Source organism: Cetorhinus maximus, chromosome 9 (assembly GCF_964194155.1).
Source record: "Cetorhinus maximus chromosome 9, sCetMax3.hap1.1, whole genome shotgun sequence".
Lineage (NCBI taxonomy): Eukaryota > Metazoa > Chordata > Chondrichthyes > Lamniformes > Cetorhinidae > Cetorhinus > Cetorhinus maximus.
Genome location: NC_135887.1, coordinates 109,346,482 through 109,368,697, shown reverse-complemented (window position 1 = coordinate 109,368,697; position 22,216 = coordinate 109,346,482). Strand labels below are relative to the sequence as shown.

Here is a 22,216-nt window from a genome sequence, read left to right as displayed (position 1 = left end):
ATAATGTTCAACCCTACAAGATTCAGAACCTCTTCATGAAACCTACTGAACATGCAACACACTGGACTTGATAAGATGGTTATGCTTTAAACTATCTTCTTTAATTCAAGATAAAATGGAGTGACGTATGAAATCTGCCCGAAGGATGCTATCTGGAAAAACAAGCTTGTCTTTTGAATTGATAGAAAATGTAAAAAGGCAACTTTTATTTTTAGTTAATTGAGTGTTTACTTTACTTAAGACTGCTATGAATAGAGGGGAAAATAGCTGAATCATTTATTCACATCAACGAACCTAATCAGGCAGAGGTAAAATGCCTCTGTGAATTTGTAGAGAGATTGTCTCTTGTGAACTGGAGGATAAAGGTCAGAGAGAAAAAGTGAACCTGTAAATTAAATGAATATTGAAGGGGGAAACTACATCTGGGAATTGGCAAAGAGAGAAGGGGTGGGGGGGGCGGGAGAATGACTGTTTAGGTAGTTTTTGAGGAAGTAGTGGCACTTATTCCACCTACAGTTTTTAAAAATTAAAATCTATGAATTGTAAAGGAATAAATCGGTTAACCATTTTTAAAGTAGACCGTCTCTCACGAAGTATCACAATATCATTACAATGCAGGGGGCAGCCAAATGGCCCATTGAGTCTGCACTGGCTCTCTGAAAGAGCATTCCACCGAGTCCCACTCCTGCCTTATCCCCGTAACCTTATACATTCTCTCTTTTCAGGTAGCAATCCAATTCCCTTTTGAATACCTCGATCGAACCTGCCTCCGCCACCTTTTCAGGAAGTTTGTTCCAGACCCCAGCCACCCTCTGGGTGAAAAAATCTATCCTCGCATCACATTTACTCCTTCTGTCAATTATTTTGAATTTGTGCCCTTTAGTTCTTGATGTTCTCTTGAGTGGGAACAGTTTCTCACTATTTACCTTGTCCATGCCCCTCAGGATCTTGAATACCTCTATCAAGTCTCCTCTCAGCCTTCTTTTCTCCAAGGAAGAATCTCCAATCTATCCTCATAGCTATAGTTCATCATCCCAGGAATCATTCTTGTGAATCTCCTCTGTGACCTCTCCAATGCCTTCACATCCTTCCTCAAGTATAGCACCCAGAACTGGACACAGTACTCCAGATGAGGCCTAACTAGTGTCTTAGACAAGTTCAACATGACCACCGTACTCTTGTATTCAATGCCCCAATTAATAAAGCCTAAGATACTATATGCTTTATCAACTGCTCTCTCAACATGCCCTGCCATCTTCAATGGCCTATCTACATATACATCGAGATCCGTCTGTTCCTGCACCTCCTTTAGAAGCTCTCCCTTTATTTTACACTGTCTCACCATATCTTTCCTGCCAAAACAAATCACCTCACACTTCTCTGCATTGAACTTCACCTGCCACTTGTCTGTCCAATCCACCACGTATACAAAAATGAATTGGGGAGAGGTGGTATTTGGAAGTATGCAAGGTTTAAAATGTACCAGGAGATAACCTCACAAGAACCTTTGCATTATTATTTGGAGAACTGGGCTAGGAATCCAAAACTTTTTACAAAATCCCTAGAAATTCTCTTGTATTTTTTTGTGTGTTAAATGCCTTTCGGATCAATTTTCTTCTACAAAACCAGCTGCAGCAGAACGAGTAGATCAGTGGTATTAACTGGCCCAAAAATCCTCTTACCAACTCACTAATTCTTTCAACTTACCTCCTGCTCATCGCTTCCTGCCTCCAGCTCACTGCCTCTCCCAACTCACCGCTTCTCTTAACCCTCGCGACCCTCACGCTTGTCACCGCTCTCCTGCTCACTGCCTTTCTCCCACTTGTCACTTCTCTCCCTGACCCTCCTGCTCACTGCTTCCCCCTCCGACCCTCCCATTTGTTGCCTCTCTCCTGCTCGCTCTTCCCTCCATGATGCTCCTACTCGGTGCTTCTCTCCCTGTCCCTCTCACTTGCCACTTCCCTCCGCGACCCTCCTACTCACCGCCTCACCCTCTCGCCACTTCTCCCTCCCAAACCCTCATTGTGAGCGAGGGCTTGGGAGAGGGGTGTTGAGAGGGAGGAAGTGAATGAGAAAGCGCGAGGCACCACGAGTGGGGGGGGTTGAGAAGGGAAGTGGCAAGTGGAAGGGTCAGGGAAGGAAGTGGTGGGTGGGAGGGAAACAGCGGGTGGAAAGGTCAGAGGGGGAACCGGCGAGCAGGAGGAAAAGCGAGCATAAGGGTTGACGAGCCGGCAGTAGGGAAATACGCACTCGCGTAGTTTCAGGCTCCAGGAACTGACATGAGTGAATTTCAGCTATTAATTTCACTTGATTAATCCTGTCGAGCTTTGCTCTTGTCCTTTAATTTCCTGTCACAGGGGAGTCTACCAGTTCTTTGTTCGTGAGCTCGAGTGGCAATAAATCTCATTTAATCATCAGAATGTGGGCTGTACTTGATGGGCCGTGGCATGACTACACAGGTGCGTGGCTTAGGGGGAAACACTGGTTGCCAGTGAGTGACTTGCTACTGCAAGTCCATTTGCATATATTCAGAAAATTCAGTGAAGGGATCTTTGTTTAAAAGGACACTGGAAGATTCACCTGGGTGGGGCAGGAAGGAGAAATCCCGTTAAAGCCAGGAGGAGCTTAGGGACTTTAAACACAAGGCTACACTTCTCCTGAGAGTACAGCATAATGTATAAATATGGCGTGGGGGTTTTGGTCGTGTTAAGAAGTTAATAGGGAATACCTTTTCTGTAGTTTAGTATATTAGTTGCCTACTAAGTAATGTTTAGACAATGTTGATTTTTAGTCTGCTTGTTACAGTAAAAGTCGTAAAACATGAAATCTTCTTGTGAGGTTGTGTTGGTCACTAGGAAATTCATGTCTCAAAATTTCTTTAAAAGAAATTGGTCTCCAGGGATCGTAACAGTTAACAGAGAGAGTAGAAATAAATGGGTTATTTTCACGTTGGCAGGTTATAATTAGTGGGGTACTGCACAGATCAGTTCTTGGGCCTCAGCTATTTACAATCCATTTCAATGACTTAGATGAGGGGACCAAATGCAAAAGTATCCTTAAGTTTGCAGACGTTAAAAGATTAGGTGGGAAAGAAAACTACTGAGGAAATTTTAAAGGGATCTAGATAGGTTAAGCGAATGTGCAAGAACATGACAGATAAAATATAATGCATGAAGTTATCCACGTTGGTAGGAAAAGTAGAAAACCATAATATTTTTTACATGATGATAAACTGGGAAGTTGGCAGTTAGAGACACCTTGGTGCCCTTGTACACAAATCACAAAGTTAATCAGCGGGTAGAGCAAGCAATTAGGAAAGCAAATGGTATGTTAGTATCCTTTACAGAGAGATGGGGGTATAAGAATAAAGACGCCTTACAACAATTGTATAAGGTCTTGGTCAGAGAACACCTGGTATACTGTGTACTGTTTTGGTCTCCTTACCTAACAAAGTAGTTAAGTTCCCTTGAGAGTGTACAATGAAGCCAATAAGTACCAAGCTTATGCATGGCTGAGGGACAAGGGACCTAACAGTGTCACAGTTGACTGCAATGAGTAACTGAGTAAAGCAGGCAGGGTAAACCGAATGGAAAATAAACTGTATGCACAACTACAGTTTAAAACAGTTTAGGCGATCAATATTTATTGAGGAAAATAAAAGCAAACAATAATGATTTACAATTATCATTCTTCACTATTGTAAGCAACAAAAATGAATATTGGAAACTAAGTCCTTTAACTCAAAAGATTATTAAATCAGTAAACTATCACCATCTTGGGAACTAATCTTACAAAACATCCTTTGAAAGATTAAAATGTCATGAATTAATAAATCTAAAGCTGCCCTTTTGCTAATAATTTATTTTAAAAAGTGGCAGCTGGGTGTGGGCGGGAGTCCTGATTTATCCTCCTCTTCCTCCAAGGGATTGATTGGGGCTCTGATACAGGCTTATCATTGCATAAAACACTCTCACTGGAGATTGGTCCATTTTCTGCACTATTCATCAGTGTGTATGTGTATGACATAGTACAGTACAATGTCATGTAAAATCATGTTCCCTCACCACTCCCGTAAAGTGCATCTTCATCACTGATTCCCAGGCTGATCAAGGGAACCACTTGAAGACTTGCTGTAAGTAAAAACTTTGGTGCAAAGGAGAGAGCAGTCAACCCTCTCGGCTGTGTCCAAATGAAGCTTGGCAATTATTCGCCAGTCACTGGATCTGTTCCTTGTCACACTGTGAGATTGTAAACAGATCAAGTCTGAATCCTGGTGACAAGGTAGTACAAGATGAAGAAAAGAAGGACCAGCCCGACAGATATGTAGCACAGCAACTTCTTATTGTCCTTGCCAGATTTCACCATTGTGGAAAATCTCTTCACACTTCCTGTCAAAAGTCCAGTAGCACTCAAAAAATCAGAATCCTGGCAAAGAAACAAAAAACTTAAGATTAAAAAGATAAACTAACATCTAATTAATTCAAACCAAATCTAGATTAGAACAATCTTCCATATCTGAAGCTTCAGTGCACTTGCAGCTGGGCGAGATGTTAAGTACACGATCAAATAGACAGAGCCCCTGCCACCAATCACCTCCGACCTCTTCCTCTCTCACTTCCGATCTCTCTCTCTCTCTCTATCTCAGCTTCACTTGCCCACTCTAATTGATCCTACCACAGGCAGCTCTCCTCCATACTACTGAGTACCCTGTCTCCTTAAATATTACAACACTATAGTAGACCACTTGCTCTCTGCAAGAGCTGCTCCCTTACTACCATTCCCAAACCCTCTGAAAATGTTCTTTTCCAAATACTTATCTACGTCACATTTAAAAGCTATGCTGGGGTCTGCTTCACCCAGAATTTCTGTTCGGACTTTCCTTAATAACCATATGTAAGAAAGGCACAATGTCTTCTCCCGTCCTTTTGGTGGTGATCTTACATTTATGCCCCATTTATTTTATTAGTGTGTTGAAATCAAGGTTCACTGTAGCCTCTCTGACTCCAACTTTCCTTTCTCAAAATAACATCGCCTCTTAACATGGTCAATCTTCCATTCTGTCTGCAACTGACAGGTTTTCAAAACCTGAGCTTGATCAGCTCTCGCTACTCCTGTTAGCCTGTCTTGAAGTGTCAGTGCAATACTGCAGGATGGCCTCTAGTTTCAATTTCTCAATTTAGTGCTTTGCCAAATTTGCTAAATAAAATATTGTGGGTTTTTTTCCCTTTTGAAAATAATCAGTGAAGCCTGTATACTCACCATGCCATCTAGATATCTATTCTGTTCATCTGCCTCCTGGTCAATGTCCAGAGCAATCTGCTTGAACAGAAAATCGATTAATAACAAGCTACAAACAGAACTGACACAGACCAAGGTCACTGAGGATCATAAAATCCAAGGTTAGAAATCCACAAAGGCTGCAAGTTACAATACACAACAGGTGTCCACCAAGGTTCAGTGATTGCATTTCCTCTTCACAGTTAGATGGTCCTGAATTCAAGCTCCAGGGAAGACAGAAGCACAATATCTAAGCAGCAACACCAGTACGGGTCAGAGCATCAGTGCTGCGGGAGGGCCACACTGTCAGAGCGCCTTTTTTGGCTGTAAGGTTATCTGAGATATCTTGAGGTTGAGAGAAGCAAGTCTTTCTTTTCACATTCTGTATGGTTTTGCTCAAAATGGCTGACCATTTACCCTCAAAGTCCCAAGCACCATTCTCTGACTGTGATGCATTATCATTCCTCAGCTTCTCTGCAATTTCAACAAGTTTGACCACACTAACTTCCTCCAACTTTGCTCCTGTTGTCCAGTTACTAGGGACTGCCCTCTTACACATTTCAACATAGCCAGAGTATCTCCGTTAATTAATAAAAACAAAAAACTACTGCGGATGCTGGAAATCCAAAACAAAAACAGAATTACCTGGAAAAACTCAGCAGGTCTGGCAGCATCGGTGGAGAAGAAAAGAGTCGACGGTTCGAGTCCTCACGACCCTTCAACAGAACTGTTGAAGGGTCGTGAGGACTCGAAACGTCGACTCTTTTCTTGCTGCCAGATGCTGCCAGACCTGCTGAGTTTTTACAGGTAATTCTGTTTTTGTTTTGTTTCTCCGTTAATTGTTTTATTTCAGTCTGGTTATCTCAGAAGCCCCCCCCCCCGAAGATTCATCACAGCCCCTCTTCCTCATCTATGTATTGGCTCTTGGGTATATCATTCTTAGACATGGCTGAGCTTCAACAAGGAGGCAACCATGATCCACCCACTGCCTCAGTGCTGTCAGACTGCTTGCCTAACATCCAGCCTTCCATGAATATTAACTTCTTCTAACTAAATTCTGGGAAAAGCAAAATTGTCATTATCCCCCATCAATTTATACTCTGCTCACTGATTCCATCCCTCTCCCCAATCACCGCCTCAGACTGAACTGTATGCAACATTGGCTAATCAATCACGTGCTGCGTTTCTGACTTCCGTAGCTTGTCCATCACAAAATCACCTACTCAAGCTTGTTCTGCCATTTAATAAGATCGTGGCTGATTATCTATATCAACTTCACTTTTCCGCCCTATCCTGATAACCATGCTCCTAACTCAGCCCACTTGCTATTCAAACCTTTCTATGTCTTTATCATCCCCAGACTCATTCACTGCAATGCTCTTCTGACCAGCTTTCACCCTCTATATCTACCTTTGCAACTTCTGCTAGGCCCTACAACCTGTACCCTCCACTAATTCCCTGTTCCTCTGACTCTGGCCTCTTGTGCACCACCACCCCCCACCCTGCACCCAGTCCTTTCATCCCACCATTGGCATCCTTGGCTTTAACCAACTAGGCCCTGCTCCCTAGAATTTCCTCCTTAAACCCCTCCATCTCCCTCAATTAAGTTAAGGACCCCCCACCAACACTGACCAGTCTTTTGATCTCCCCATTCTAGCCTCTCCACCTTTGCCTTTGCATCCAGTTTCCTCATATCTCTGTGAAGTGTCTTATAACATTTTCCTGAGTTCAACCTGCTACATATTTTGCTAACATATTAAATTCTCCCTGTGAATTAATCTTTCATGCATTTGACTGGAACAGATAGATTGCACCTCACAGCCTGTTGTTTTGGAATCATATCTTTAAATGATTCCCAAGGATCTTAATCATTATTGTAATGAATAATCCAGAGAAAATATGGACAAAAATCTGAACTGTGTGGTCAAACAGCTTAAACTGCTCCATTAGTTACTAGCTACTCTAAATCCATCATTTGTGAATCAAACAAATTGATGAATAATAGTAATCACAGGTTTTAGAAGAAGTTGACTAATCATCCCCAGGCACCTATTAGTCTTCTCAACTGAATCTAGCGAGGGCTTTCAGGATTATTTTGCTGCAGCATTTTAAAAACAGGTTTGGATTATACTTGAAAGAACTCCATCAAACACAAGTCTGCTTTGATCTATTAATCAGCATCACAATTCCGTACCAAGACCGTATAATTGACATTGGTTAATGGGACCATGTGTGCAAGAGAAGCCCAGAATTTTAAAGTCATGGATGATTTTGAGACGAGGCCTTAAAGATGTTAGAAATTAAAATATGACAAACCGATTTGAGCCGGGACACTTTGCTGGACAAATTATCTGCCATTCGTTTGTTTTCTGCATCAAGCATTTGGTCCACTGCACTTGTGCCGAGACCTGTAGAACAGGAAAATAAATGGCAAGCATGTGAATACAGACTGTAGATCACTTAGATGGATTTTTAGAGTGCCCGCCAACCCTGATCCCTTGACAGAGTCCCCATCAACCCAGATCCCTCGAAACAGTCCTAGCTAACAGACAAGAGTACCAGCTAACTAACACCGATCCCTCAACCGCAGATAAATCGGTCATTTATCTCACTTCTGTTTATGGTGCCATCCTGTGTGTAAACTGGCTGCCAGGTCTGGCTTCAAACAGTGACCACGTTTTAAAGTAAATTATTAGCTGTAAAGCACTTTAGGATGTCCTGAGGATATTGAAGCTGCTGTATAAATGCATGTCTCTTCTTTTAGCAGCCTAGGGTGCATGTCATTAGGGTGTAGTGATGTATTCACCTAGAGTTTAAAAAGGAACCAGATAGGAACAGAAGTAGGCCATTCAGCCCCTTGCCTCAAGTAAGTCTGTTGCAGTAATTGACAGAGATTGATTGCTGTAGGTGTCAGCTGTGGCTCAGTTCATCGCCTTTGAATCAGAGGGTTGTGGGTTCATGTCCCACTCCTGGAAACCAAGAACTGTGATTGTACTCAAAAGAGTTGCAATCTGTGACTGTTGGTAACTCGAAAGAGTTTCACTGTGATTGGATTATGCAACTGCCAGGATGGTAGATGGCAAACGAGATGGACCTTGTTTCATGGCTAGCAATTCCTTTGTTCCTACCTACTGATGTCAGAATCAATCTCATATGCATTCTAAACTGTGCTTTCCACTTTGACCACATGGATTATCTATTTTTAATCTACCTTTGGTTCATTAAAATCATCTAACATTACTGCCGTGTTGTTCTTTCAGATCTCTTGCTGATCCTCTATTTCCTCAGTAGTGCGAGTTAGCCATAGGCTCTGAGTCCATCTGATTCCTGCATTGGTGCCAGTGATTCAGTCTGCTTTTCCGACAAGTGTTTGCTAAGTTTTACTCGTTCACCATCGCGACTGCTGTAAGCCTGCATAAACAGCTCCCAGCATGTCCATTTCTGTCCCGAATATTGTGTCTGGCCAGATTAGATCACTAAAGAACGTAGAGCCCAGAAACAGGCCATATGGCCCAACTGGTCTGTGCCAGTGTTTATGCTCCATATGAACTTCCTTTTGCCTTCATCGCACCCTATCAGCATATTCCTCTTAAGGCTGTTTGAAGTATAACAAAGTACCTCATTACCCAGCTGTTAAGTCAGCATTAATGGATATCTGTATACATGCAGTTCCCAACATGCTCATTACTTGAAAGATACCCAAGTGAATAATTAGAGAAAGTACAAGATTAAACAAGAGGATCTGATTCAACATCTTAGTGAGACAGAAACTAACAGTACTAATCACAGAGGGTCTGTGCCATAACATAAATCTCGGGAGAACTAAATTTTAAAAGTTACAATAAGAATGAAACACATTGGGGATTCTAGCTAATGATGGCCACGGAGATTTATTACTTTCTTAATTGTGGTCATGAAGAGCAGGGCAGTTGCCTTGTTCATCTTTTTGCTTTGACAAGACTGCCTGTCGCAATGTAAATGGCCTTGTTCTGTATGATTCTATGAAATGTCAACTCTTGTATAGGAACTATAATTCAACTTGCTTTGAAATCATGTTTATGGCAAAAATACAGTTTCCATACGAAACCAAGTCTGCCATGAACTAAAATCTGCTTTTTTATGTGCAATGTCAGTGGGATAGACTACACTAGGATTAATGGTTGACCCACCACAGTGAAATGGCCAACACGTTGTCCTGCCACCATCTGATTGTTCCATCCAGTGTAAAAACAAAAAGTCAGATTTATTTACAAGGTTATAATAAGGAAGGATGCAGCAAATTGCTGAGAGCATGAATACTTCAGAAAACAAAGATTGAAATAGCCTACAAGGGAATAAGTATCTTCTTGAGAAAATATCTGAACGTAGGAAGCTGATCTTCGGGTGACAGCAGAGATCACAAAATTATACAGGACCACAGGAGGCAGCCATTTGGCCCATTGTCAGTTCGTAGGAAGAGTTATCCAATTAGCCCCACAATGGTGCCCTTTCCCTGTAGCCCTGTATACTATAATTGGCCTTAGTGTTCCTCTACTTCTACTGGAAGGAAGGGAAAATAAACCTAACTGGCCAAGGTACCTGTTCCCAATTACTAGTCAATCTGTGAACTTCAGTTATATTGTGTCCTTTAATCAAATAGTTGACTGAAACTTATTGTGTAAGTTCACAGGATTTGCCACACAATAAAGTTCCCAGGTCTATCTAGTTCACCTTCTACCATCCTGGTAGTCATATGATCCAACAATAATGGAGTTATTGATTATTCACAGCAACCAATATCTGTCAATGAGTCCATAACAGACTCGGACATGGTGAGGAAAACCCCCAATGGAGAGCTTTGGAAACCATAAGTCCAAAGTCACCTGTTCCTCCCAAGCTCGCTACACGTCATGTCTCAAATTACTCAGACCATATCCCTCTATGCATAAATAGGTGCTTGGGCAAGATACTGGCCAGTTACTCTGTAACTGTGCCCAACAATAATCCACACCACCATGGGAGGAGAGAGCCATAGTATTTAAAAAAAAAGGACAACATTACAGTAATTGAGATTGGTACTTAAAACATTACACAGGGTCAAGGTTTCACTGATCACAATACACAGAATAACCAGTAAATTGGTGAAAATTAATAACCTTGCAACATCCAAGTCACACAGGCGCTGCATCACTGTGTTAATCCCACAAAGACACGGTCTTTGGCCCGATCACCTTTACCTTGCTGGCATAACCTTGGACACTGTTTACATCCTTGGATTACTACATGCTAGCCACAGTATGTGACAAGGCAACAAGGACAGGGGCTGTAATCCAGAGATGGAATGGCAAGGAGAAGGGAGGAGGAGCTTGGACTTTAAAATCAGACAAAGCAAAGCCTGAAGCAGTGACGTGGAGATAAAAATTACAAAGCAAAGTGAACCCAGGCAAAGAAAACAAAGAGAAAAATAGAGAGTACTATTAATCAGCTATTCCTAAATCTGAGGGATCAGGCAATATGGTGCATAAGTCAAGAGGCTTATGGAACAGGTGGATATAGTACCAAGGATGACAGTGGCCAAAGACAATAAGGACTGAATTCTGTGACAAGGAATCATACAATTATAGCACTTTATGATCTGTAGTGAAATGCAAATGCTTCAAGGCCATTTCAAATAGGTGAAATTATTAAATTATTAGATTTGGGTAGAAACATTAGTTTTCCCTTTGTTTATCTTCTATTACTGTTAACACTGTGCCTCAATGCATTTGTATCAAATCACCAAAGTGACCTCAGCATTTCAGAATTCAATTTGTGCATGTAATACAGGATGAAGTCAATACTAACAACAGAACATGACCTTGCTGGATTATGTACATGTGAAATGAAGCAAAGGACAATGGCAGTGCCTCAAACTATTCTCCAATGTGACCCCATTTGAATTCAACACCACCTTCTTAAGAGCAACTAGGGGTGGGCAATAAAAGTTGGCCTTGCCAGCGATACTCACATACCATGAAAGAATATACAAAAACTTTAACATGATCCCAAATACAGCAAAAAAACCCTCCCATAAAGCAGCATAGCAATATTCAATGTATAATTCTTAAAGTCCAAGTATTAAAGATCAACATACAATAATACAGCATATAAATATGAAAATATGTGTTTTAAATTATTTTGTAAAAATATTATTTTATATGCTCATGTAGGTTCAGCCAAACTCTCCATATTCCTGATGACAGAAAACTCAGTGAAGCCCCTCTTCCTTCCACACCCCACACACACACACATTATAATTATTCCCTCACCACCCTGCAACCCCACCACCATGCAGTCACACACACCTCCCCTCCCATACATTTACGAAAAAATTTAAAAGCAGGCATCATTTTAAATGTCCAGAAAAAGCTACATTAAAGCTACTGATTTCCATAAGTAGCATGTTTGTGATAATTGAATTTGATTCAGCTAGTTGTCTTATAAATGCAGCCGATTTGATTTTACCATTTACATCTTATGTAACATAGCAACTGTTAAGGTATTAAAACAAGAAGTAATCTTTAAAATCAAAAAAATTGTTGGAAAACATTGCTAGAAATTATATTCATGCTTTGAAAAATAAAAATAAACTGTATTGTGCTGAGTGTTTCTTCCATTACTGAACCACCTCCTTTAATCCTCTTCCAAAGGCACTGCCTCATATAGAGTATTGCTCCAAGCCACCAGCCACCCTCTGGTTATTGGTCCAAATGGTCAAGCTTTACAAGTAAGCTTAGACAACGAGTATTAGCAAGCTATTTAGTCATAGGGGCCATCTGAGCCAAACCTGTGCTGTTCTCAACCTAATTTTGCTTAAGCAACACCCCCACCACATATCTAACATCCAACTCGCCTGCCCCCAAGTCCAAATCACCCGTGGCTCCATGTCTGATGTCCAACTCCTACGCCCAATCTCTGAAGTTCAATTCCCTCACCTCCCAATTTCTTATGCTCTCCACTCCTAACGTCAGATGTCCAACTCACTCCAATTGTCAAATGTTCAATTCCCACACCCCCTCCTAGAAGTGCTCAACTCACCTCCATTCCATTCCCCAGCTATCTACCTAACAGACAGGCAGACAATCAATTTAACTGCTAACAGCTGGGAAGCTGAAAAAATTTAAATCAGGTCCTGCCATTAAATTGTGCAGAGCCTCCAGGAAGCCCATATTTCCTAGACACTAAATCTTGCACCCCGCCTCACAGTTATTATCGTGCCATTGTCTATTCTGCACCAAATAGCAATTAATTCCTGGAGAAAATTAATGCAGGACGGGCTTCAGGAAGGCATTCAGATTGGCCCTGCATTAGCTTACTTGGAATAAGTACCAAATTAGTCCCCTCCAGTTACCCAGCAGTGGCTCATGCTGCAGATGCAGATGACAGCTGGGTCTGGCCTGGCGTGTGGCTAAGTGGCAGCTCCCCGGGGCCTGCTCCAGCCTCGTTACTGGCAGAGACCACCCCCCTCCTGTTCTTTCATTTTCTACTTCTTCTCCTCAGCCTCCTAGAGGATGTCATCACCAATCATTCACTGCAGCTGAAAGATGACCAGCAGGACCGGCCAAGTTCTAGATCCTCCATTCACAGGTCCCCTCTCTCCTGCTCTTGCTGCTCCCCCAATCACATTTTGCCTCTGGAGGAGCAGCAAGATTGGGAGGGAGGGATCTTGTGATTGGAGGATCTAGAGCAGCCAGCATGGGAAGAGACAAAGTATGTGATTGGAGGAGTAGCTCCGTCTTTCCTGCGCCTGCTGCCCCTCCAATCATTGCTCTGCTGTCAGTTCCTGCTCTCAGCAAATGTCAGTTTAACTAATAATTAATGCCCTTTAAAAAGAAACGGAATTGCTGAGAGCGGGAAAGACCTTCGGGCAGTTATATTCAGGCTTTATTTTTAAAAATCATAACAGTTGCTCTAAGTAGGAGCTGCTGCTTCCAATCTTCAGGCAGCTTTGTGGTTTTCCGATGGGCTTTTAAACTGCCAGTTCTGATTTTTTTTTCCAAAAATCACTATCAGGTCTGAAGGTCAGAAAGGAAAATGCCAATGGTGGATTTCCGAAACCCCAATGTCAGAAGTTGGAAATCCGCTAATTGATGGTGCTTTCTCATCCCTGTAGTACAGAAACACAGCTCACCACAGCAAATGGGAATGAGTTCAAATTACGAGTATTTTATTCATGAAAATTACATTATATACAGGAAAAGGCAAGTAGGTAAGCTTTATAAGTTAAAAATATGGAGGCTTAGAAGAAAGGATGAAGTGATATTACATAAGAACCTAAGGAGTAGGAGCAGGAGTAGACCATGCCTACTGTTTGGGATTGAACAGCATCATGATATCCAGAGGAAGTTGCTGTGACATCAGAACATGCAGTTTATTGTGTAAAATGGAATCTCCAGTTTTAGAGCCCAGAAATTCAAAGAAAGGCCTGCATTTATATAGCACCTTTCACCACTCCAGCACAACTGAAGTACTTTATGGGCTCCATAGAGCCTGCTCCAGCATTCAAAACAATTATGGCTGATCTTCTGCCTTAATTCCACATTCTCGCTTGCTCCTCATTTCATATCCATTTGCTCAAAGACCAAAAATCCAAAATATTCTTGGGGGAAGCATAAAACTAAATACTCTGGCATGCCTCAATGAGCTGAGGAAGACTCCTGGCCAGGATAAGGATGGCAACATGTTATTTGATGAGATACAAAGGGTAAAAATCTTACTGGTGACTTCAGTCACCCCAATTCCTCGCTAAGCAGTTGAATTGCTGAATGTGGCCCAAGGCTGCTTTCCAAGGCAACGTGCCAAAGATTCTAGTAAGAGCATCTTTCTTCTACACCTTGTTCATATTAGTGATCAGGAAACCTTTCAGAAGTTTTACTTCTCAGGGTGTATGCAACGCTGGCAAGACCACTACACGTCTACTACACGTCCCTATATGCCCTAATATGGAATGGGGCAGGGTTGCAGTCCCTATGCCGCCAGTTCTCCATCATGGTTATACAGATATTGACCTAGTTTCAATGAAGGAACAGCAATGTATGCCCAATCCAGGGGGAAAAATGGAATTCCCTGGTCCAGCCAGATGGGCTAAACCAGTTGTGTGCCAGATATGCTAAGTTCCTCTTGGACTTGAGGGATCAAAGATGGAGCTTGGCCAGAGGAACGAACGAGGCGAGAAAGTGAAATAACTTTTAATGGGGGTAAGTGCATCAAAGACAGCCAGCTCTCAAGTAGATTAACAACTGCAGAAGTACTGTGACAAGTGCAGGCCCAAAGGCTGGACCTTTGCTAGTTCGAAAGAGCCATTTGACACACTTGCTGGTGGGCAGGGGGGGAAATCACGTTGGAAATAAGTTCTTTGTTCTCCTCTGTAAAATATCAGGAATAGCTCAGATGGTAGCACTCTCTCTCGTCTGAGTTGGAAAATTGTGGGTTCAATTCTCACTCCAGAGTCCTCAGCACATAATCTATTTTGACATTCCACTGCACTGCAACACTGGAGAGTGCTGTACTGCCTGAGGTACCACCCTTCCAATGAGACATTGAACCAAGGTTATGTCTACCTTACCAGGCAGATGCAAAATATCCCATAACACTATTCGGAAAGGGTCAAGGGTGTTCTACCAGTACTGGCCAATAGTTAGCCTAAAACCTACAAGAGCAGGTCAGAGGCTAGGAATTCTGCAGTGAGTAACTCATCTCCTGACTCCCCAAAGCCTGACAACCATCTACAAGACACAAGTCAGGAGTGTGATGGAATACCCTCCACTTGCCTGGATGAGTGCAGCTCCAACAACACAAGAAGCTCGGCAGCATCCAGGAAGAAGCAGCCCACTTAGTTGGCACCCTTTCCACAAACATTCATTCCCTCCACCACCGAAAAATAGTAGCCACAATGTGTACCATTTACAAGATGCACTGTGGGAACTCACCAAGGCTCCTTAGGCAGCACTTTCCAAACCCAGGTCTGCTACAATCTAGAAGGCCAAAGGCAGCAGACACATGGGAAAACCACCACCCAGAAATTCCCCTCCAATCCACTCACTATCCTGACTTGGAATTATATCACCGTTCCTTCACTGGGGTCAAAATCGCCAGGTCAAAATCCTGGAACTCCCTCCCTAATAGCACTGTGGGTGTACCTACAAGAAGACAGCTCACCACCACCTTCTTAACGGCAATTAGGGATGGGCAATAAATGCTGGCCTAGCCACTGACACCCACGTCCCATAAAATGAATTTAAAAAAACCAATATCTATAATAGATTATCATATTGCTGTTTGTGGAAGTTTGCTATATGTACATTGGCTGCCATGTTTCCTACATTACCAAAGTGACTACACAAAGTATTTTATTGGATGTAAAGCGCTTCGGTACATGCTGGGGCAGGTGATATATAAATGTAAGTCTTTCTTTCTATTTCTTGATTCAAACTTGAGATCCCATTTTATACAATAAACTGGACGTTCTGATGTCACAACAATTTGCTCTGGATATCATGATGCAGTTCCATCCCTGTGGAATACACAAATAAAAAACACAGGAATCATTTGTTTAGCCTGTGGTGTGTGCACAAACCAAAACTTTCTAGCCAATTACAAATGGCAACTGATCCTACTCCATATTCTTTGATACTATCCCACCAAGGTGAAGGCTCCTCACTGCCAGGGGCGTGGAATTATGCATTTATGTTTTAACTAGTGAAAGGTTAGGCAAGTCAGATCTTTTATTTCTAATTTTGTGCCATGTGAACATTCAAGTTTTGGGGCATTTTACTAGAACTGGCTGCTCCACAGTGCCATATTTTTGGCATGAGTATGATAAGAGTTCGGTGCAATAGGATCTCTACTGGGGAGCACAGTCCAACATGGCTTCTAAGGGTTGGGGTGGTTGCCTTGTCTGCATCTCATGTCGTGACCACATCACCCCACCTAAAACTGCCACCACTCAAAGTTCTACATCACAACCAAAGGGTTATGTCATCTGGCTTCACAATGAAAACCGTAACAACAGATAGGTGACAAAACACACAAAGTGGCACACATTGCGCATTTGTACACATGATAGCCTTTAAGAGAGAATACAAAGCAAGGTTTCATCAAATCCACCTGAATCTAGAAGGATTACTGCAGGGAGGATTGAAAATATTGCAAAGCAGTATTAATCGGAGAAGAAGACTTAGACAAAAAAGAGACAAGCTTGAAGGAGATCACATATCCAGAATGAGTGAACAATTATTTTCTTTAATTGACAATTAGCCTAAAATACTTGATTAAAAAGTTTCTTTGAATTAAAGAACACTAATTAGAACCTAAGAGAAAAATACAGGAAATCAGATGGCTCAGCGTGTCAAGTCTCATCTTTAGTGAGAGACCATTAATACGTTAGAATACTGAACTGAGGAATTTCAGCTTTTTGAGTCTCAGTCTGTGCAAAGATTTCCAAAATGCATCGCAACGTGGAATTATTTTCAGCTAGCCTTGTGAAGATGACCACTGAGGAAGATGAGGGTTCTCAACAGATAATACTGGGTAGTCTCAACACTCTGGGATATCACCACCCAGAGATAGTGTTAATGGTCTGTCATGACTATCTGTCCAATCACACCAGACTGTCAGCTCCACAGGTGGCTGTAATACTGGACAGCATGGCGGAGATTATTAAAAAAACGCTTGACCAAATTAGTGAAGCTCTAGCACAGAAAGTTATTTCTTTGGCTGCACTGTGGATCACTAAATCAACAGGAGTACAATCTGATAGCCAGGAAGCTGCAAGCAATCTCCTAGTTACCATGAGCTTCAGGTTTATCGATCAACTTATTGAATTGACGATGGAGAATTTCAAGGAAGGGCATCTTCCACATGCGTACATGGTGAAGACCTTGACCAAAATATCAACAGAAAATGTGTATGTCATGGTGCCTTTTCTTAAATCTATTTTAGGGACGATGATTCCAGTTCTTCTTGGAATTAAACAGGATGAGCTGAAAGTTGTTTTTGCTGCAGCACTGGGAAGTTTTAGCAAGAGTATCCTGACCTACCTGGAAAATGTGGAGAAAGCCCCAGACCCTACAGTGACTAAAGAATCTTTCTCCTCAGAGATTAGCACTGTCTATAGTTTGTTCTTCAAGGTGTGGCTTGAGAAGGAGCCCTCTAAATTGAACATTCATATAGTGGAAGCTCTAGGCTATGTCAGCTCTCTGCTACCCAAAGACATATTAGAGAAAGAACTTCCAAGGATAATTCCAGGTATCCTGTCTCTCTACAAGAAACATCCTGGACATTTTTCTATCACAGCGTGTCTACGACGGTTACTGATTGCTGCCATGGACATGAGGTACCCTGGGTTGGAAGCACAGCTGGATAATCTGCTTAACAATCTCCACCTGCAGATGTGCCTTTCAGTGGGGACTAACAGCCATCATGCCATGAAGAACCAGAACGAGATCCTTCGCTGTTTCACAGATCTGGCCCCAGCTTACGCAGACTCATTGGTCGACTTACTCTTACCCAAGTTAGAGAATACAGAGGAACAAATGAGAGTGGGAACTCTCAGTATATTGAGACACCTCATCAGCTCAGTCTCCTCAGACTTAGAGGAGAAGAAGGCTCAGGTTGTGACCGCTATTAAACCAATGCTCCTGGACAATTGCACCAATCAGGAGAAGAAGTTAGTTGCCCAAGTAATATGTGCCCTGGTCCAGCACAGTTATCTTGAGCCAGAAGAAGGAAAGGCAATGGTGGAATTCCTCATCCGACAGTGTGCTGCATCCATTGATTCAGCCACCCCGGTATCAATCAATCATCAGGAAGAGCAGGTATCAGATGAAGATTTAGTCACAGTATGTGAAACAGTGATGTTTATGATCACAAATACGGTGAAGATGGAGGATGTTCTCTGGCCATTCTTATTGGAGTGTGTCATTATGACTCAATATACCAAAGCTTTAACAACAATCTGTAACTGTTTAGCACATCTGGGGAAGAAGAAATTGCAAGGCAGCAGTGAAAAGTTTTCCTTTATTTACAATGGGGATACCAATCTCCCTAAAGCTCAGGCACTGCTGGCCCGGCTCCTCCTTGTGTCCTGTTGCCCTTATCAAGGGGGAAGCCGAGGAGCTGCAGCACTGAGACTACTGCAAGTCCTGAGCTTTAAAATCCACCCAGCAATAGGGAGTGGGTGGGATGAGGAGCTGCCAACATTAGTTGACCAATTACAAGACAATTCAGTGGAGTCTCTACCTGAACGAGAATGGGAAGAGAAACTGTTGCTGTTCCTGTCTAAAACTCTGGATATCATTGATGATGAGGAATGGACGGGTCAGCTTAGTGACGAACTGTGTCAACAGATTGACACGAATCATCATTCCCCACAGGAGAAAGGCTTCCTCTATAAAGCTCTTGGCATAGTGCTCAGTCAGGTCCGCAGTAAGAATATAAAAGAGGAACTTCACCAAATGTTACTGAGTGTGCAGCACAGAGAGAGTGCAGAGAGAGAGGGAGCAGCCATTGCCATTGGTTTCTGTGCCATGACCCACTTCACTGACACCCTCAGGAGCCTGGAGGAGTTTGCAAATTCTAACAGAATTAGGTGTACTAACAGTTTCTTCAATATCAATAGGGGGATGCCTGATTTGGATCTAGATCAAGCTAAAAGCACACTGGTTCTGTGCTTTGGGAACATGGCACTCTATGCACCTGAGGAACTAGTGCTGTCCAGAATTGAGACCCATATTCTGCCAGTTGTTAATCAATTCATTACAGGTGGTCATGGCCTAAAGGCCAAACCCAAGGATTACACTCTAAAGCTCAGCCTAATAAAGGCCATAACAATGATAGCCAGATCCCTACACTCAAATCACCAGAGTGTTCCCTTCAACTTCATTAGAAAGAGAGAGCTACTAACCTACATGCAGGGTCTTATTGAGGCCGAACCACGAGAGCTGCTGAACAGCCCTGTTCGACAGTTAGCTATGAATGCCTGTCTACATCTTGTACAATTGCATACTGAATCAAACCAAACGGACACCTCCCAATTGATTCATATCTGTCTGACCAGTACTTTCAGCATTCTACCTTCAGAACTAGATAAAGACAAAGACACAGATAGTAACAAAGAGATCACAATTCTTTATACCCAAACTATCACTGCCCTGCAAGAGCTTCTAAAGCAAATATTACTTCAGGACCTGTCTTCTGATGGTCTTCAGGCCATGTTTAAACAACTTGAAGAGTGGATCATTTCAACAAAGGACCATGAACGAGAGAGAGCCATGAACATGACCTTGATACTGCTGAAATATTACATGGAGAAGCTCGATGTCAGTAATGTAGTGGCATTAATTAACATGGGGACTTTGATTGGACGAATAATGCCACGCTGTGCAGACCCATCGCTATCCATTGGGCAGATGGCCATGGACTGTTTGTACATCATCTTGAACATTTGGTTATCCTATGAAAGCACCAATCTGGATCAGGATAAGGAGCAGCTAGAGGTTCTGAAATCAGTCAGAGAAGAGTTAATTAACCCTGACACTTCAGTCCTCCATCAAACATGCTGCCAGGTCGCAGAGGTCATTTCAAAGTGTTTGCCCCATGACCAGTTGGGCAACCTGCTATTCATGGCCTTCAACGGACTGTCCGATCAATGCCCCAGCTGTTCCAGTGCAGCTGCTATCCTCATTAAAACCATCATTAAAAAGCATGGCAGTGAACTTCAGAATCTGGTCTCGGAGTTACTTGCAGTGTTGAGGGGTCAACTGCAGTTAAGTCTTTGCAAAGAGGTGAAACTTTCAGTTCTGCGGAGTATTGCCATTCTTGCAGAGCACAATACAACAGCAGTTGTATCATGTCTCCTCACTTACCCTGTCCCTTTAGACAAGTACACCACTGATATATGGAGGTCACTAGCTGAGGACACAGAATGTGCCCCTAGCGCAATGAAAGCACTTCTGGACACACTGAACAAGCAGTTACTATCTGGGGAGAAGAAAGCCTATTCCATTAGTGAGAAGGTGACACTCTACCCTACACTCGAATTGCTGGCTGCTGTCTACGCTCTGTGTCAGATGATAAACACACCTGAATCGGCAGAGGCTTTAACCAAATTGTTTCCACAGTTATTCAGTGCTCTGCTCATTCATCTCAACTCCTCTGTCACTGTTCATCTACCCAAAGTTTTTATTCCTGATTCTGAAGTGGTGCAGATGGGATTTGCAATTCAGCCGCAAACACCTAGAAGTGGGGACATATGTATGAAATGTGCAGAGACTCTAATGGGCTTGCTAGATCGGACAGGGAATCAACAAGTGTTAAATTGTATGATGGAAAATGAAGGCTGGAATCAAATGATGGATCTCCAAAAATGCCACATAGGAGTTGTCCAGTTGGCCAAAGCAATGGGTAAATATGCTGGTGCCAGTCTGACTGGAATTGTAGATGAGCTCTCAGAACTCATCCCCACCCTACAAGAGTGTCAGAAAGTCACCGTGGCTGCATTCTTCGGAGAGCTTTTAAGATCTCCACGGGTTTCACAGCTGGAGCTCACAGATACCCTGATGAGCAGATTGCTTCAATGTCCGGTCAATTCTTCGCCTGTTGTTCAGTTATTGTGTATCAGGGGATTGGACAACGTCACCACCGGAGCTCCTCACTGCATAGAAAAATATTCTCGCCAAGTACTGTGTTCAATCATTTGTATGATGGGATCCAGGGAGCACGACAATGAGGTACTAATGTTTGAGGTGCTCTCCTGCCTTGGTAAACACTTGAAGCTGTTGAAAGCAAGTACTATCAAACCCTTTCTAATCAAAATCCTCACTGGGATACAACCATTCTTTGAATTTACCTGTGATAAAGTAAGGGCTGAGGCGTTGAGCGTATTCGGGATCTTAGCCAAGTGTGGAACTAGAGATCCCAAATCATACCTGTGCAGACAAATCCATTCGAACCTAGTTCGCTTGTTATTGCAGCTAGATGGAAATAGCGAGGACGTTTCTCGGTCTTGCAACCTGACACTGCATTTGGTCATCCCCCTCATTATCTCACCCAAGGCAGCTTCAATGATTACAAAATATTTAGGGGAGCCTACACTGAACTACATGGAGTTCCTGAGGGTTATTTCACAACAACTCATCAAAGACTTCCCTGACAGGATCCACTCTTACATTATGGACTGTCTGTCCTTTTTCAACAAGCCAGAGGATCAGCTCAGAGCAAATGCAGTCACCCTGTCAGGTTTATTTTTCCAACACCCAGAGAAACATTTCAAATCTGTCCAGAGATTCACCTGATGGATCAAATTCTGCAACTGACATCAGACTAAAGCCAACACAGGCCCCAATCCTCAGCCCCCTCTTCTACACAGGCCCCAATCCTCAGCCCTCTCTTCAAGCCCTCTCCTCAACACACTGCCTAAAAGGGTAGTCGAGGCAGAAACCCTCAACTCATTCAAAAGGTGTCTGGACGTGCACTTCAAGTGCAGTAACCTGCAGGTCTATGGATCAAATGCTGGAAAGTGGGATTAGCCTGGGTGGCTGGTTTTTCAGCTGTCCCAGACATGATGAGCCAAGTGGCCTCTTTCCATGCCATAAACCTTCTATAATTTTATGATCCGCAGCCTCTTCTTCAACACAGGCCCCAGTCCGCAGCCTCTTCTTCAACACAGGCCCCAGTCCGCAGCCTCTTCTTCAACACAGGCCCCAGTCCGCAGCCTCTTCTTCAACACAGGCCCCAGTCCGCAGCCTCCCCTTCAATACAGGCCCCAATAAATTTGCTCTGGCTGCGAATCGTTTCAAAATGATATGTTGTCATTCTTTTGATTGTAAATAAACAGCAATATGTTGCAATTATTGGCTAATCTTCAATCAGTGCAGGCTGCGATGGGAGTGAAATGTCCCAGTGTACTCCCACAATTGTGACT

The 22,216-nt window shown here is 42.8% G+C and overlaps 1 protein-coding gene across 1 annotated transcript in view; it reads right to left on the bottom strand.

Moving 5' to 3' along the window:
- Positions 1-3,616: 3,616 nt before the first annotated feature.
- The window catches only part of bet1l (Bet1 golgi vesicular membrane trafficking protein-like), a 33,618-nt gene continuing 15,018 nt past the window's right edge, over positions 3,617-22,216 (bottom strand). Inside the window, exons 2-4 of the mRNA XM_078549316.1 lie at positions 7,594-7,685; positions 5,260-5,316; positions 3,617-4,425 (exon numbers count right to left, since the gene is read on the bottom strand). Coding sequence (XP_078405442.1) covers positions 4,258-4,425; positions 5,260-5,316; positions 7,594-7,685 — 317 coding nt within the window. The 3' untranslated portion in view covers positions 3,617-4,257. The remainder of the gene's footprint in view (positions 4,426-5,259; positions 5,317-7,593; positions 7,686-22,216) is intronic.